The sequence below is a fragment of the Arctopsyche grandis genome, chromosome 2 (genome assembly GCF_051622035.1).
Source record: "Arctopsyche grandis isolate Sample6627 chromosome 2, ASM5162203v2, whole genome shotgun sequence".
NCBI classification, from domain to species: Eukaryota; Metazoa; Arthropoda; class Insecta; order Trichoptera; family Hydropsychidae; genus Arctopsyche; species Arctopsyche grandis.
This window is the reverse complement of record NC_135356.1, coordinates 35,197,233-35,212,578: the sequence shown is the minus strand read 5'-3', so window position 1 is coordinate 35,212,578 and position 15,346 is coordinate 35,197,233. Positions and strand designations below refer to the sequence as shown.

At 37.4% G+C, this 15,346-nt stretch overlaps 1 protein-coding gene across 1 annotated transcript; it reads right to left on the bottom strand.

Moving 5' to 3' along the window:
• Positions 1–3,962: 3,962 nt before the first annotated feature.
• LOC143922406 (uncharacterized) lies at positions 3,963–13,931 on the bottom strand. The gene is made up of 11 exons (XM_077445631.1): positions 13,904–13,931; positions 10,141–13,758; positions 9,870–10,064; positions 9,145–9,348; positions 8,809–8,929; positions 8,298–8,434; positions 7,925–8,064; positions 6,260–6,362; positions 6,095–6,186; positions 4,273–4,372; positions 3,963–4,194 (listed from the first exon to the last, which is right to left on the bottom strand). Exons 1-11 carry the CDS (start codon positions 13,929–13,931, stop codon positions 4,094–4,096), a joined length of 4,839 nt encoding a protein of 1,612 aa, XP_077301757.1. The 3' UTR covers positions 3,963–4,093.
• Positions 13,932–15,346: the final 1,415 nt, after the last annotated feature.

Sequence of the window (15,346 nt, the reverse complement as noted above, 5' to 3'; positions counted from 1 at the left end):
TCCATATAATGTACCAAAGAATACTATCCGCACTTGCATGACAACTGCAGGATACGGGTCGTGCTGGATAGGTACGAACAGGGGTTTCGTGCAAGCGCTCGACAATTACCAGACAGACTGAACGACAGATAAACTGGATGGCAGCTTTAAATGCAATTCTCGTCTTCTCGAATGATAGATTGCACATCAGATGACGAGTAACCTTTCGATGTGCACAGATGCAATTATTAAAATTGAGTTGGATCTCTCAGGCGAGTTTAATAAGGCAAGATTTGATAAGTTCCGAATCTTGCCTTATTAAACTCGCCAGAAAGATCCAACTCAATTTTAATAATTACCATTTTAATAATTGCATCTGTGCACATCGAAAGGTTACTCGTCATCTGATGTGCAATCTATCATTCGAGAAGACGAGAATTGCGTTTAAAGCTACCATCCAGTTTATCTGTCGTTCAGTCTGTCTGGTGATTGTCGAGCGCTTGCACCACACCGGTACGAACAGACCTGTAGGCGTATGGTCGGTTCGGTGATTACTAAAGGCCGGATAACCAAGGTGCCGTCTTGAAAAAAACGGACCCAGACTGTGCTGTGTATTGTTCATTGCATTGTTAAAGGTTCGCCGAACGTTTTTTTTTTGGACTTTAGCTTTGTAAATAGAACTAAACCGCCCCGATTCCTAGAAAAAGCACTGTGACTATCCGGTGTCTAGTGATTACTCGTCACAAAGTCACTAAAATCTCTATAACGGAACATCTAGCAGCCGAAAAGTCCATCATACTAACGAAACCTTGAGTGCCACACATTGTGTATTCGCGGTTTTCATGGAAAAAATTGTCTGCTTTGTGACCACCGCAATGTTACGAATAGTCCAATTGTCCGTACGTTAAAAGGCGTGAACGGTTCATAACGGTTGGCTTAAAAATCACGCCAAAAGGCGTGAACGGGTCTCAAAGTGTTAATAACATTTATTATCTTTCATTTTATTTTTATTTTAATACAAGGCTATCTAGACCAGGATTGCTCAACTTTTGATTTTCGCTCGACAATTTTAAATTTAATATTTTTCTATACCCTTACACCAGGGCTGCTCAACTTTTGATTTTCGCTCAACAATTTTAAGTTTAATATCTTTCTATACCCGTCCTCCCCAAAATAGTCGCTCGAGAGAAAAACAAATGAAAAGGAACATATGCATATTTTCAAAATTACCCCGTTTATTTTTAAATGACAAAATATATTTCTTAAATATAAACGTATTTAAATAATATATTGTAACGTGGGAACATTATGGGGATTAGCCTCGTCTAAAGTGCATAAGGGGGCTAAAAATGGAGACCCCGCATTGGCCTAGAATTCCTAGAACCCCGAGAGCGTGAAACTCACTTAAAACTGCACGTGTCTAGACAATGGAGAAACAAATGGATCAGGGAAGCTGTAGTGAGCGACTTGTCCTTTATAAGGAGGTACTTAGGAAATATCCTTCGCCATAGCTCCGCGTGGACCTTCTGAATCATTTAATAAATGCTGTGAAGCGATTTTGGCCTTTCATTTGGATCCTCCACCCACCCCCTACGCAACACATATATTTTACAGACATATATACAGGAAGGCCTAACTGGCAAGCCCCAATGCGCCTTCCTAGACAATTATTTACAAAAATTGCATGCAGCATTTTTTATTACATAAATCGCTATATTTCGAGAGGCTGAAGAACACGAAATAAACAATTAATTAATAGCTTAATCGCCACGCGTTTTTAGACACCGATTAGATTGTTTTATGTTTGTGTTAAATGCCAATCCTTGACACTACCTCTTGAATATATAACAAACTAAGGGAAAATATAGACTTTTTTCAATTTCATTAGTATTACAGGATATTTTTAGATGTCACTGTGAAGAAACCAAAATTTATTTCGAATCATAGTCTAAAACACGAAAGAGCGTGCACTGGTGCGCGCTTGGCGATTAAGTGGTTAATTAATGTGTTAATCCATAGAGACATCTATGGATTTAGACTTGTACATAAATTTTTACATATTGTACATTAATCAAATTCAGATAGCGGGTAGGATGTTTTTTGCCAATTTGATGGAGGCACCGTTTCAACAATGAAATCAGATAAATTGGCAAACTCTGATAGGAAAAGATCGACTTGGAGTCACAAACATCCAAGTCTGACCAGCAGTATTATTAATCAACACGGGATCAAACCTGGTAATCTCTCGGTGCTAAACATAAACGCAACCACAGAGCTTTTAAGCGTTTAATAATTTTTTTTTTCTTTATTTAGTGTGATCTTTGCAGGGCCGCGCCTACCATATGTACAAATGTGTGCAACGCACACAGGCGATCGAAAAAATTATATTCCTTAAAAAATATGAAACAAAATATCGTACTTTTTAAAATGTATTTATTGTACATATGTACCAGTTAGTATATGGTAAGATTACACTATACTAACTGGTAGGAATACACGTGCATATTAACCCTCCAAGTACGTACGTAGCCATACGGCAACAGTATTTGCAATGGCGAAATTAAATCCCCAGCGCCCCCACTTATACCTGATTACGGTTTTTTTTGCGCGAGTTTTGTCCCTTTGGATACGCTTAACAGTTATTGGTGTGCTACAGTGGAGGGAACAGCTACCAGAAACAAAGAGAGGATTTACAATTTTCGGTTGAAATTTTTAACCAAAAATGAACTGTTCGAAAACGTAAGTGCATTTTTTTTTAAACTTTTAAATGCCTTTCATTACTTTTATGAATACATTTATTATGTCAATGTGTAGTGGTATAAATGTACATACTTAGGTGCTTTCAAATATGTATTGTATAGCTATAATTCAATCCCAAATGCTTGCGTATCCATATGGCTACGCTAGTCTTTTCCCGTGTCAAATTATTTTGATTACTGTTCGATGTTTTTGGTGTTTTTTTGTTATATATATACACAAAATCTAACGCAAAATTTTGAGCCCATTTCAGATCTAATGAAGACTTAACTGTTGGAGACATATTAAATTTGTTAGAAGAACCTGGGACTGACGATGACGATTTGCTCGATATGGAGATGGAGATGGAAACGGATATATTTATTTGTCCTCCCGAATCGAACGTATTGACCGATGAAGACAGTGCCGAAGAAGATGATGGCGGTCTTGTAAATAATCTTAGTCGTCGTCAACTTGCTGCAAATGCAGAAATGCGAATTAGAGGGAGACAGGTCGGAGGAAACGACAACTTTACGAGCTACGAAGCGAGTACAACACGCATATGGATTGATGGAGAATTAGATCATATATATTAAAAAAATGTTTTCTTTTATGTAAATGGTTGCTTTTTATTTCTCCTTGGTCCTTCAAAGTACCTACATATATAATGATTATTTTTAAGGGTTTGGTATTGGTCAAATTGGTCAAAATTCCGATGTCTTGGGGTGTGGTATGTTTGTAACAATTCACCGAATTATTGTTTTTACTCAAACCCTTAGCTTGCAGGTATATTTTGTATCTGACAAAATATACTGATTTTATAAAAAAAAAAAATATGGGGTTATAAATAGACTAAGCACATAACTAAAGGCATCTTGGATTTTTTTCTTTTATCTAAAAATATTTTGGAGGGCAGGATATTCGTCTAGCGTATTGCGATCTGTTGTCGCGCGGAATTACTGACACGCCCCCTGTAACGACGAGCGCAGCCATATGGCTACATGGATTTTTACCTGAAAGCGCTTTAATTTATTTTTTATTATTATTTTTGCTTGATTAAGATGAATATTTGTCAAAGAAATATGGTTGAAATATTCTTTTATTAATGAAAAAAATCTCTCGTCTCCGGAGGGTTAATTCGATGTTAATGCATTATTTTAACATTTCCCAACGTTTATATAATATTTAAGAAAAAGTAGCACATCTTATAAATCATATCTTCCATTCAAAATGATACTATAATATATAAATTCCAAATCGTTTATTGTTTTAATACCTTTTTTTGTATGTATTATATTATACCTATAGTGAACACATAGATCGTAATATTTAAAACAATAAATCATTATTGTCTAAAAAATAAAATTACAAATACAATCTATTTAATATAATTTTCATGTGGATGCATTCTACGATAGGTGTTTTCGTCGATGCGATTGTACGAATTCCAGCCATCGTAATGTCTCAAATTTACAGCATCTGAAATAATGACATTTGTTAAAATCATCCTCCACGTTTCGTTTAAATTAACACGAATCGTTTAATGATATTAATTACTTAGATAATTCGCCCCCTTGTGAGTGTAGCTTTCAGGTCTCGTCAGATGTTCGTTTTTAGGTTTCACCCAATGCAAAACGCATCCTCTGGGCACGTGACTCTGAAATCGAAAAAAGATCATTTTATTTGTAACTAACAAACAATCATTCGTCTGCTTCAACTTCGATTTGTCTCCTTTCTGAGCATCATTCATCCATCTCACCACATTTTCTTTATTTCATCTGCCTTTCTGCACTGTCTTTGGTACTATTCGAGCACTTCTCTTGTCCACCTTTATCTCATCATTTTAGCTACATTGCCATTTCAATATCTTCACTTATGTTTAATATGTTCCACTATGTCAACCTCCCATTCATGTGTTTCGTTTCCTGTTTCCTCATTATACCGAAAATACAACGTTCCATACACCTTTGAGTAACATTTTGGCAATTCATACAAAATGTTCGCATCCATACCTCATCACCAAAGGGTCGCGGATGTTTTTGCAAATAAAAATAGACTGCTCCATTAGTGTTCAAAGCAAGATAGCAAAAAAGCAAGGTTTCTCTAAGAAATTAACAATTTTTTGTGCGAAAAGAATTCATCCACCGCTAGTGACTAGTCATCACTAAACTTAGGAGTTGGCTTGGTACTCGTTAAATAACAATAGACCTCTCCATTACCGTACAAGCCAAGACAGCAAAAAACATGGTTGATATTAGTAATTAACAATATTGAATCATTTATTGTTCATAAAGCATTGTCCGAACGCTGCTCTTTAGTCATTACCTGATTTAAGGCGAAATCACACAGGAAGGAAACGTGGCACATGGTTTTTTTTTTGATACTTTTTAACGTGCAAAATAAATATGGCATGTCTTATGCTGCGTACGCACCGGGTTTGGTGCATCCGCTCTAAAATCGCCAGATTAACAGAACGGCAGCTTTAAACGTAATTCTCGTTTTCTCGAATGATAGATTGCACATCAGATGACGAGTAACCTTTCGATGTGCACAGATGCAATTATTAAAATTGAGTTGGATCTTTCTGGCGAGATTAATAAGGCAAGATTCGGAACTTATCGAATCTTCCCTTATTAAACTCGCCTGAAAGATCCAACTCAATTTTAATAATTACCATTTTAATAATTGCATCTGTCCACATCGAAAGGTTACCCGTCATCTGATGTGCAATCTATCATTCGAGAAGACGAGAATTGCATTTAAAGCAGTCGTCCGTTAATCTGTCGTTCAATTTGTCTGGCGATTTTAGAGCGGATGCACCGCATCCGTACGCACCAAACCAACGAACGACCCCCAGGCCAACTTTTTAAACCAGTAGCGTACAAAATATCGAAATAAAAATAAAATTTAAAAATTGAAATTAAATATCAAAATTAAAACTATTATTATTATATTAAAATTAAATTCAAATATCAAAATAAAATTATAATCATTATATTAAAATTAAAATTAAATATTGAAAGTTAAAACAACATGCACAATTTAAATAAATTTTCGATATTGACCTAAAATTAGATCATCAACAATCATATACAAGTAGTCCTCGACTTAGATGTTTTGACTTACGAAGATACGCACTAAGATCGAAAAAAAATCATCCTGATCGCCTAAGTCTTATCATCACTGTCACACCCATTGATTGTAAACAGCGTTCATTAATCCAAATGTATTTAATTCTAATTTTATACGTCCTCTTCTACACTTCTGAACATATCAAAAGTTTTTCCTGAATAAATATAGCCATTAACTGCTTCTACTGGCTTATTATCTATTTAATAAGTCTTATATGACTAAAAAAATACACTTATAATAATTTTACCAGTTCGCCCGGGTGAGTTTTTCTTGGCGATTGTCCTGGACATATGAGTACTCCTTCCCTCACGCGAAATTCTTCAACATCACGATTAGTTTCTAAGCAAAAAATGTTCATTATTAATGACGATCCCCATGGTGCTATTATTAAAAGCTATATTCATCAAATTACCTATAACGTTTATGGTGAAGTGGCAATAAGCTCGATTTCCCGCACTATCGGTTGCTATGTAGTCCACGTGGTGTATGCCACTTCCGACACGCGCTCCAGGAACCTGGAAACAATTATTGAGAGTTTGAACCTTTAGATCGATCTTTCATTCGCTGACACATACTCAATCCTCTTGGAATTCATCTAGGAGTAATGTATCGTTTTAGCGGCCTTAATGGTTGGACCAATTTAAGTTGGCAGCAACACACACATATATAACCATTTTTTTACTAACCTCTTATACAGTTCACATGATTTTCGTGTAAGTGGTAATTTTTTATATCTCTTATCTCTTATTGACGTTTGACTATACTATATTCAGTGCCGGCTTTACACCCTATGGCGCCCTCAGTCAATTTTTTCTAAGCGCCCCTAGAAAATTGTGACATTGTAGACCGGAGATAAGTTTCAATTTAAAATATCAATTTAAGTTTCGCCTTTGGCACTCTAATCTAAAATTTTTTAGGGTATTTGGCACCCTAATTTTAAATTTTAAGGCGCCTCTGGTGCATGGAGTGGCGCCTTAACATACTCGGCGCCCTCGGGCGCCGCCCGACCCAGTTAATTTTACATGTTATGACTATATTCATAACATGTAAAATTAAATGAAATGGCTGGCCGAGTTGATTAGAAAAGCAAAAGGAGAGGCAGAGGTCAGAAGCGATACGAGCGTAGGTTACTTTGTACGTCAAACTACGAATGAATAAGTGTGCGTGTATAATATATAACGTATAATAACCGTATAATATATAATGTATAATAACCAGTTTAAGTTGGCAACATGCCATGTTGCCAACTTAAACTGGTCTAAGCGTTAGATACACTAAAACGGGTTCGGTGGTTATTGGTCACAAAGCACTCGTCCAAAAGTACCTAAAATCTCTATAACGGAACATCTGGCAGCCGAAAAGTCCATCATACTAACGAGAACTTGAGTGGTTTTCATGGAAAAATTGTCTTTGTGACCACCGCAATGTGACTAATAATCCAATTACCCTAAAACGATACATTACCCTTCTAGGTATGTCTTGAGAGAAACATCCGGCTTACACAGTGGGCACTAAGCAAGTGTCAGTTAATGTTGCTGCCAGCTTAACCAAGATGAGGTATTCATGAGAACTTCATATTTTTATTTTATTTCAATCTAACGTACATACATTCGCATTTACAATCGCTCCATAGAGTGTACTTATACATATACAATACAAGCATTTTGCACAATGCGAATTCATACAAACAACAACCACAGTGATATCTATGGAGAAATTTTTGCAGCATTTTATTATATAGAAATTGGCGAACCTTAAGACGCTGAATAATTTCAAATTTGCAAGAGAGATTGGAAAGGAGATGCCAATTTACAGGAACCGTTTCAATGAAATCAAGGTCTGGTTAACAGCTACTAGTGGGAATCGAACCGTGACCTCTCTGCTTGTAAGCATAATATGCTAACCACTAGTCATAAATTGAAATCTGCATTTATTTGCCATCAACTTAAATTTGAAATCAGTTTTTGATTGAATGAAAAAAGCTGCCGAGAAGTGCATACATATGAATCGACGAGATGTAGACGTATATACATACGTACATACGTTATTAACAATAAATAAAAAATAAAAGCTTTACCTTGGATCTATGTATTTCATTGATTCCAACATTGTCGTTAAATTGAGGCTCATCCCAAACAATACGACGAAATTGTTCTCCTTGGTTCAATCGTATTTCTACAGAACTAGGACAATATTTCACAGTTGGATTTTCAGCATCTTAAACGTGATAGAGATTAACAGGAATGACGCGTTGAACGTTTTTATTAGTATACAATGTAAATATATAACAGATAAAAATGGTAGATATGACAGCTAAATGTCGCAATAATAATAAATATTTATGTACATGCTACGCTACGCATCGAAACCCAGCGGGGTGCTCAAGTCTAATCGTGTACACTGTGGAGCAAGATTCATTGGGTTTAAGACCATATTTTTTGAACATTTACCGATTACAGATATGGTGAATTTGCACGATTCAGTGGTATCATTTCGGGCATTTCGAACTTGATAAATCACGGGGGTAACTCCAGGTCCGAGGCGACGATGTCCTTGCTTGGCCCAAGTTGGATCAGAATCTATATATCTGAAATTCAAAAAAATAAATATAGAAAATATTCGTATATATATTTGATGCTTTTTTTTGGCATAAATTTAACATATCAATAAAAAATGCGCCGCAGAATTTTAGAAAAGTAAGCCTGTTTGCTATAGACAACCTGACCTTTGACCCAAATGGGCTACAAGTAAAAATATTTGATAATGCGCTGCAGTTGATTGTTTTATGAAATGGTTAAAATGTGTTTCGCATTAAATATCAGAGAAATGTTATTTTCACTACAGAAAATAATATAAAAGAAAACATGGCGAAAAAATAAAAGAAAACATTTTTAAAAATTTAAAAAGCACCCAATATCGCATCAAATATCATATTGTTAGTTACATTTATACGATAAATACCTCCACCAGTCCATATTGGATGTAGGCCTTGGTATAACGACATCGACTTCACGTTCTGAAGATCTCAGCTGAAGCTTAACATCTTGTGGACACTTTATGTACGGCTTGAAAACCACCGAAGCTGGAAAAATGCAAAAACTTATACATATTTAGAGATTTGGACGGTGAAATCGAACCAGATTTAGATTCCAAGTTGTCAAATAAATATTTATGGTGCACAACAATGCAATAGGTTGAGTTAAGAATGGTCGAAGGTGAAGCTGTGAAACTTAGAAGCTGATCTGGAGCCATAACTTAGTGTTTTCATACTGCTATTAAGTTGAGCTATAATCTTACGTTTGATCGGAATACAAGTAACGGGCAGATTGTATGGTGTCCATTTGTTGTTGTGGGTGCATGTGAGCATTCTGGCACCTTTGGGCTTGTGACCAGGTTGGCAAACCAATGTGCAAAATTCAGATGGAAAGGTGTCACCATTGGTGCAAGTAGACGGCGTGAAATAACCGTAGTTTGGCTTTGTCAAACGTGGACAAGGATGGGCTGAAACAAAAAATAAAGTTATATTTGTATCGAGAATCTTCCATATGCCTTAGGCGTATCCTCCAGTTCTTTAGACACATCGTGGGGTGAGACCAGAACTGCCTGAAAAAAATGATCATTATGTGAAGCGTTGAGGGAAACAGAGGAAGAGAATAATCCCCAACAAGATTTGGATATTTAATTTTGGTGGTTGAAATTAGAGTGACCAGGTCAGGGCTGTCATTGGAGAAACTGTAGTCGAGTCACCGCGAGCTGCAGGGTATCGAGAGGGTATGACGGGCTGCATTATGGAGATTAGAAGACAGGGAAGTCAAGACCCTCAGACACGAGGAAATCAACCAGGTGTGTCAAAATCAAACAAGTGAAGGGAAGCCCTATAAAAAAGATACCTTTGTCGATAAAGTATGATTTAAATAGTCACGAGTCTCGTTCTGTCGACCCAGACCACTTGTTCCACGTGATTGAATCTTAAATACATAATCATCATGTTGCACAAAATACTTGAGGTTTAATGTACTAACGTATACACTGGGTTTCATCTCCAACCCAGACTCCACTTCCATTACAATGACGCACTACTGATCCTTTCAATTTGAATCCTTTGTCACACCAAAAACGACATCTCGTTCCGGACCGGAATCCTCCCAAGCCGTCATGAGCGCATTTCATGTTGCCATGCAAAGGCACCACCAATGGTGTACATTTCTTGGCATCCGCTAAAACAGAATTAAAACGGTAAATAGAACATTGATAAGATGTATAAATCGACCTCCACGAAGAAGCAAGACATACCCAAGCAGATAGACATTGTGCCGTTCACTCGTAGCGAATAGCCCATCTTGCAAACACATTTGAAGTTTCCAGGTAAGTTAACACACTGCATGTTATCACCGCAAGGTGATGCGTCTCTGCTGCATTCATCGACATCCTTACAAGATCCTCTGTATTCGATGAATCCCTCTTTGCAAGCACACTTGTAACTTCCTGGCGTGTTGATACATTTGTGTTCACATTTTGAGGTGGATTCAGAGCATTCATCGATGTCCAAGCATGAAAGTGCATCTTTTGGATCTACTTTGAATCCCGGTACACAACTGCAAGATACTTTGCCGAATTTTGGCTTGCACAGTTGTGCGCATCCTCCGTTTTTGAAAGAGCAAGGATCTTCCAAAATACACGACCGATCTTTTTGTAGGGCGTACCCTTGATTGCACGAGCATTGGAACCCTCCTGGAAAGTTTTTGCAAGTTTGGGAACATCCACCGTTGTTTGAGGCGCACTCGTCGATGTCTAAACAGCTGACTTCGTCCAATGCCAGAGCGTACCCCTCGCGGCAACTGCATTTATATCCTCCTATTAGGTTGATGCATTTTTGAGTGCAGTTATGAGCTGAGCTGCACTCATCCACGTCGGCACAAGTATAAGCATCATCAGACAGAGCAAACCCAGGAGGGCAGAGGCACGTATAATTGCCTTTTGAGTTCAAGCAATCATGAGAGCAACTATGCAGATCTTCGCTGCATTCGTCAATGTCGGTGCAATTGGAATTGGAATTATCTAAAGCGAACCCATCGAAACAATCGCAAAAGTAAGCACCTGCAGTGTTGATGCAAAGCTGTTGACATTTATTGTAAACAGGCAAACATTCATCTACGTCATCACAGGTTTTTTTATTCTTAGACAGTTGATAACCAGCATTGCACGAGCATTCAAATCCACCAGGTGTGTTTTTGCAATCAAAATCGCAAACCCCTGTAAGACACTCGTCCACGTCATCACAATTCCTTTCATCCGCATTCAGGGTATAGCCTTCAGGACAAGAGCAAAAGATTCCACTAGAATTGTCAACGCATTTATTCGAACATCCTCCGTTTTCTATTTTGCACCTGTCGTATCTTATGCAAGTGTGATTATCATCAGAAAGCTTGCTCCCTTCGAGACACGTGCAAAAGTAACCACCTTCGTAATTAACGCACTTATCTGAACAATCGTTTGCAACTTTTGAACACTCATCAATATCGTCGCAAGTGATTCCGTCTTCGTTTAAAACGTATCCTTCGAAGCAAGCACATCCTTCATTTTCGCATCGTTGAGCACATCCTCCATTATCCTCAAAACATGGATCGGCATACTTACATGTTGCATTGTTGGAGTCTAGATTGAATCCTTCAGGACAGGCGCACTCGTAAGAGCCTACTGTATTTAGACAGTCGTGAGTGCATTCTGCTGTTTCAATTTTGCATTCGTCTATATCGAAGCAGGTTGACAGATCACTAGAAAGGTCGAATCCTGAGTAGCAACTGCATTCGTAGCTTCCATAGCTGTTTATACAGATTTGATGACAAGTCGGAGAATTCGAGACGCATTCGTCAATATCGTCACAAGTAATTTGATCTGAATTCAGTACAAATCCGTCGTAGCATGAGCATGGAATTTCAGAAGAGCTGTTGCACTTTTGGGAACATCCTCCATTGTCCAAAACGCAAGCGTCGATGCACTTTCCATCTATTAAAATTTTCCCCAAGGTACATTCGCAGTGAACAATTCCGTCAATGGTGATGCAAACATCAGAACAGTTTCCATTGTTGATATCGCAGGGATTTTCAATTTTGTCGCAATTAAAACCGTTTCCAGAGAGATTGTAGCCTTCAAAGCAGCTGCACACAGGTGCACCAGAAATTTCCTTGCATATTTGTGAGCACATTCCATTATTTGCCAAACAACTATGCATTTGAACGCACTCAAACCTGTTGATTGGAGATAAGGTGTGATTTGCAGGACAGGAGCATACTATTTCGTCATCGATTGCGTGACATTTATGAGAGCAACCTCCGTTGTCGATGTAACATAGATCTTCTATGCATTTAGTGCTGTCCTTAAGCTTGTACCCCAAAGGACATTCGCATTTTATAGTACTGTTAGCAAACTTGCATATGTGAGAGCAGTTTGCTTTGAGCAAGGTGCATCCTTGCGCCGATGTCACACATCTAGTTTCGTTGATTAAGTGATAATTAGAAGGACAAGTGCATATTCCGTCGTCGACACATCCATGAGAACATCCTCCGTTATTCTTAGAACAAGTTTTAACTATTATACAAGTAGTATTATCATCGTTAAGAGTCATATCCTCAGGGCATCTGCAAGTAAATACTCCGTCTGAGTACATACACGTATGCGAGCATCCATTATTCTTATTTAAGCACATATCTGCGATGCAGATTTTATCTGATTCTAAAACGTATCCCTCGGGACAAGTGCATACTCCATCATCGATACAACCATGAGAACACCCTCCGTTATCATTAGAGCAAGAGCTAACTTTTATACACGTGGTATCGTCATCATCAAGAATCATGCCTTCAGGACATTCGCAAATGAATGATCCATCTGAGTACATGCACGTATGCGAGCATCCATTATTCTCATTTGAGCACATATCAGCGATACATACTTTGTCCAATTCTAAAACATAGCCTTCGGGACAAGTGCATAGATATTTTTCGTCCTCATCTTGCTCGCAACTGTGGCTGCATCCGTTTGAAGTGCACACGTTTTTACAGTTAGTTTTAGATGCGTCCAATGTGAATCCTTCAGGACATCCACAATAGAAGCCACCTTTGGTGTTTGTGCATTCGTGAGAGCAAGACGATTCTTCTTGGCATTCGTCAATGTCAATACAATTCCGCATATCGTCATCTAGATCGTATCCTTCAGGACATTCGCATTGTGCTTCTCTGCCTACATCCACACAAGTGTGAGAGCATGGATTGCTTGAGCAAGGGTTAATGTTTTGGCAAATATCGTCTATGATTTGATATCCTTCTTTGCAACTGCATTCGAATGATCCTGGGGTGTTGGTGCAGATTTGGGAACAATTTCCGTTACTTACTGAGCATTCATCCACGTCTGAACAACTGTATCCATCGTTGGATAGTTTGAATCCTGAGCGGCATGCACATTCGTTACCTTCAATTGGGAAATGAGAGCAATTTTTATCCTCCAAACATATGATACCATCTTCATCCGAATGGAAACCCACGTTGCAAAAATTCTTAACATCGTCCGTGCAAGATCTGGAATCTTTGTTGAGGTGCATTTCCTTGGGGCATGTGCAATGGTAGGAACCGATGGTGTTGACGCACTTATGCGAGCATAGTTTGTTTAGTTGACGTTTGTTGGCATTTCTCTTTCTTCTCGTATCTTCTTTGTAGTCTTCTTCGTAAAATTCATCTTCCTCGTCATCGTCGTCGTCTTCAACTATGTCGTAATTTTCTGCTTCTTCAGCACATTCGTCAATATCAGTGCAAGTCTTATCATCATCGTCCAAATCGTATCCATCTGGACAAGTGCATTCAAATCCTTCACCTTCTCTGCAATCGTGCGAACACCCATATACAGTTTTGCATACATCTAAACAAAACAAAAAAGTAAAAATATAATATATACGATGGAAGGATACCAAAGGGTTATTCCTTAAAATTAAAATTATATTTGTACTTAACACTTGTACTTTATTAAAGAACAGGTAAAGATATCGGTTTGAAAATCAAAATACGTTTATTGAAGTTAAATTGAAGCATCATGTGGATGTCTATAACTAAATCAGCCGCAACTGGTTTCCACGTGTACCAACACACCCTTAAGAGGGCTGGACACCTGCGCCTTGTCCATACAAACGTATTAGACTTCTCCCTTCCTTAATTATGACACTAGAGAAATTATTTTTTAATATGGTATGGATATCCACCATTGGGTTGCATCTATTGTTTTATTTTTTTGATTAGTAATTTTTTATAGGAGCTAGGAGCCGCCAAACATCAATAAAATCGCCTCTTTTTACACCCACGAAAAGAGTCAAGCGTGCTTATTTAACGGTTGATTTAAAAAAAAAAATACGCGCATAGTTGCACAGAAAATATCTTTCTCATACCGATGATGAATTTTTTTTAAATTGGTCCAGTTTCGGATGAGAAAATAGGAGAATACGAAACCTCAATTTTGTCAATTGAAAATACGTTTTATCTGGTCGAAGCGCAACTGTCGCATTCACTCAATATATATATTGATATATATTGTCGCATTCACTCAATTTATACATTCACTCAATATATATATCGAAGAAAGGAACGGCAACAAAATTAAGGTTTCGAGTGTACAGCCCTCTTAACACAACACAATGAGTAACTTTCAGATTCAAAACTACAATAAATCAATAGTTAATCACTGTTTATCTATTGATTTATAAATGTAATAAATAGGCGAAAAATCTCTTTGACATATTATTGAATCTTTTAAATTGAATTAAATTTAATTGAGCAGGGACGGCTCGAGACTTTAAAAACAGGAGAGGCACGATTTTTTTTCAAAAATCCAACTCTTAGTAACATTTTATGCAAGGAAAATTTCTTTTTTTTTTTAGCAAATTATTGACTTCGATCATTATGTATTCTAAAAAAGCAAAAATGTGGTTAATAAAAAATATTTAATTATAAAATTGAAAAAATTGACATATTGTGATTGACAATCTAAGCATACCTTGCAAAATATAATTGAAATGTCGAAAAATATTGACGGTGGCGTGTATTTTTCGAATCGTATAGAAAATTTAAACGATCGGGGCTAGCGTATTCTGTCCCAAAAATACCTTTACGCGGCCAACTAAAAGCAACCCTCTTTATACGGAAATATGGTTCATTTTATTTTTTTGACTCATCAACTCGACTCATTTTCTACAGTCTAACCACTACCATTCGCAAGTGCACTATTATTAGGCAAACCGAAGCTGGCAACCACGGTAACACGCCAGGAACTGGTTCAACTTACCGAGTGGTGAGCGGGATAAAGAAACGGCAATTGGATTATTAGTCACATTGCGGTGGTCACAAAGACAATTTTTGCCATTCGCGAATACGCAATATTTGGCACTCAAGTTCTCGTTAGTATGATGGAATTTTCGGCTGCCAGATGTTCCGTTATAGAGATTTTAGTTACTTTTGGA

Excerpts from the sequence above, each read along its gene's own strand:
- LOC143922406 (XM_077445631.1), bottom strand. The coding sequence starts at position 13,931 with ATGATGCTTCAATTTAACTTCAATAAAC. Across the intron at positions 13,759-13,903 it reads TCAATTTAACTTCAATAAAC|ATGTATGCAAAACTGTATAT; the intron begins GTATTTTGATTT and ends TGTTTTGTTTAG. Across the intron at positions 6,363-7,924 it reads ATGAAATACATAGATCCAAG|GTTCCTGGAGCGCGTGTCGG; the intron begins GTAAAGCTTTTA and ends AATTGTTTCCAG.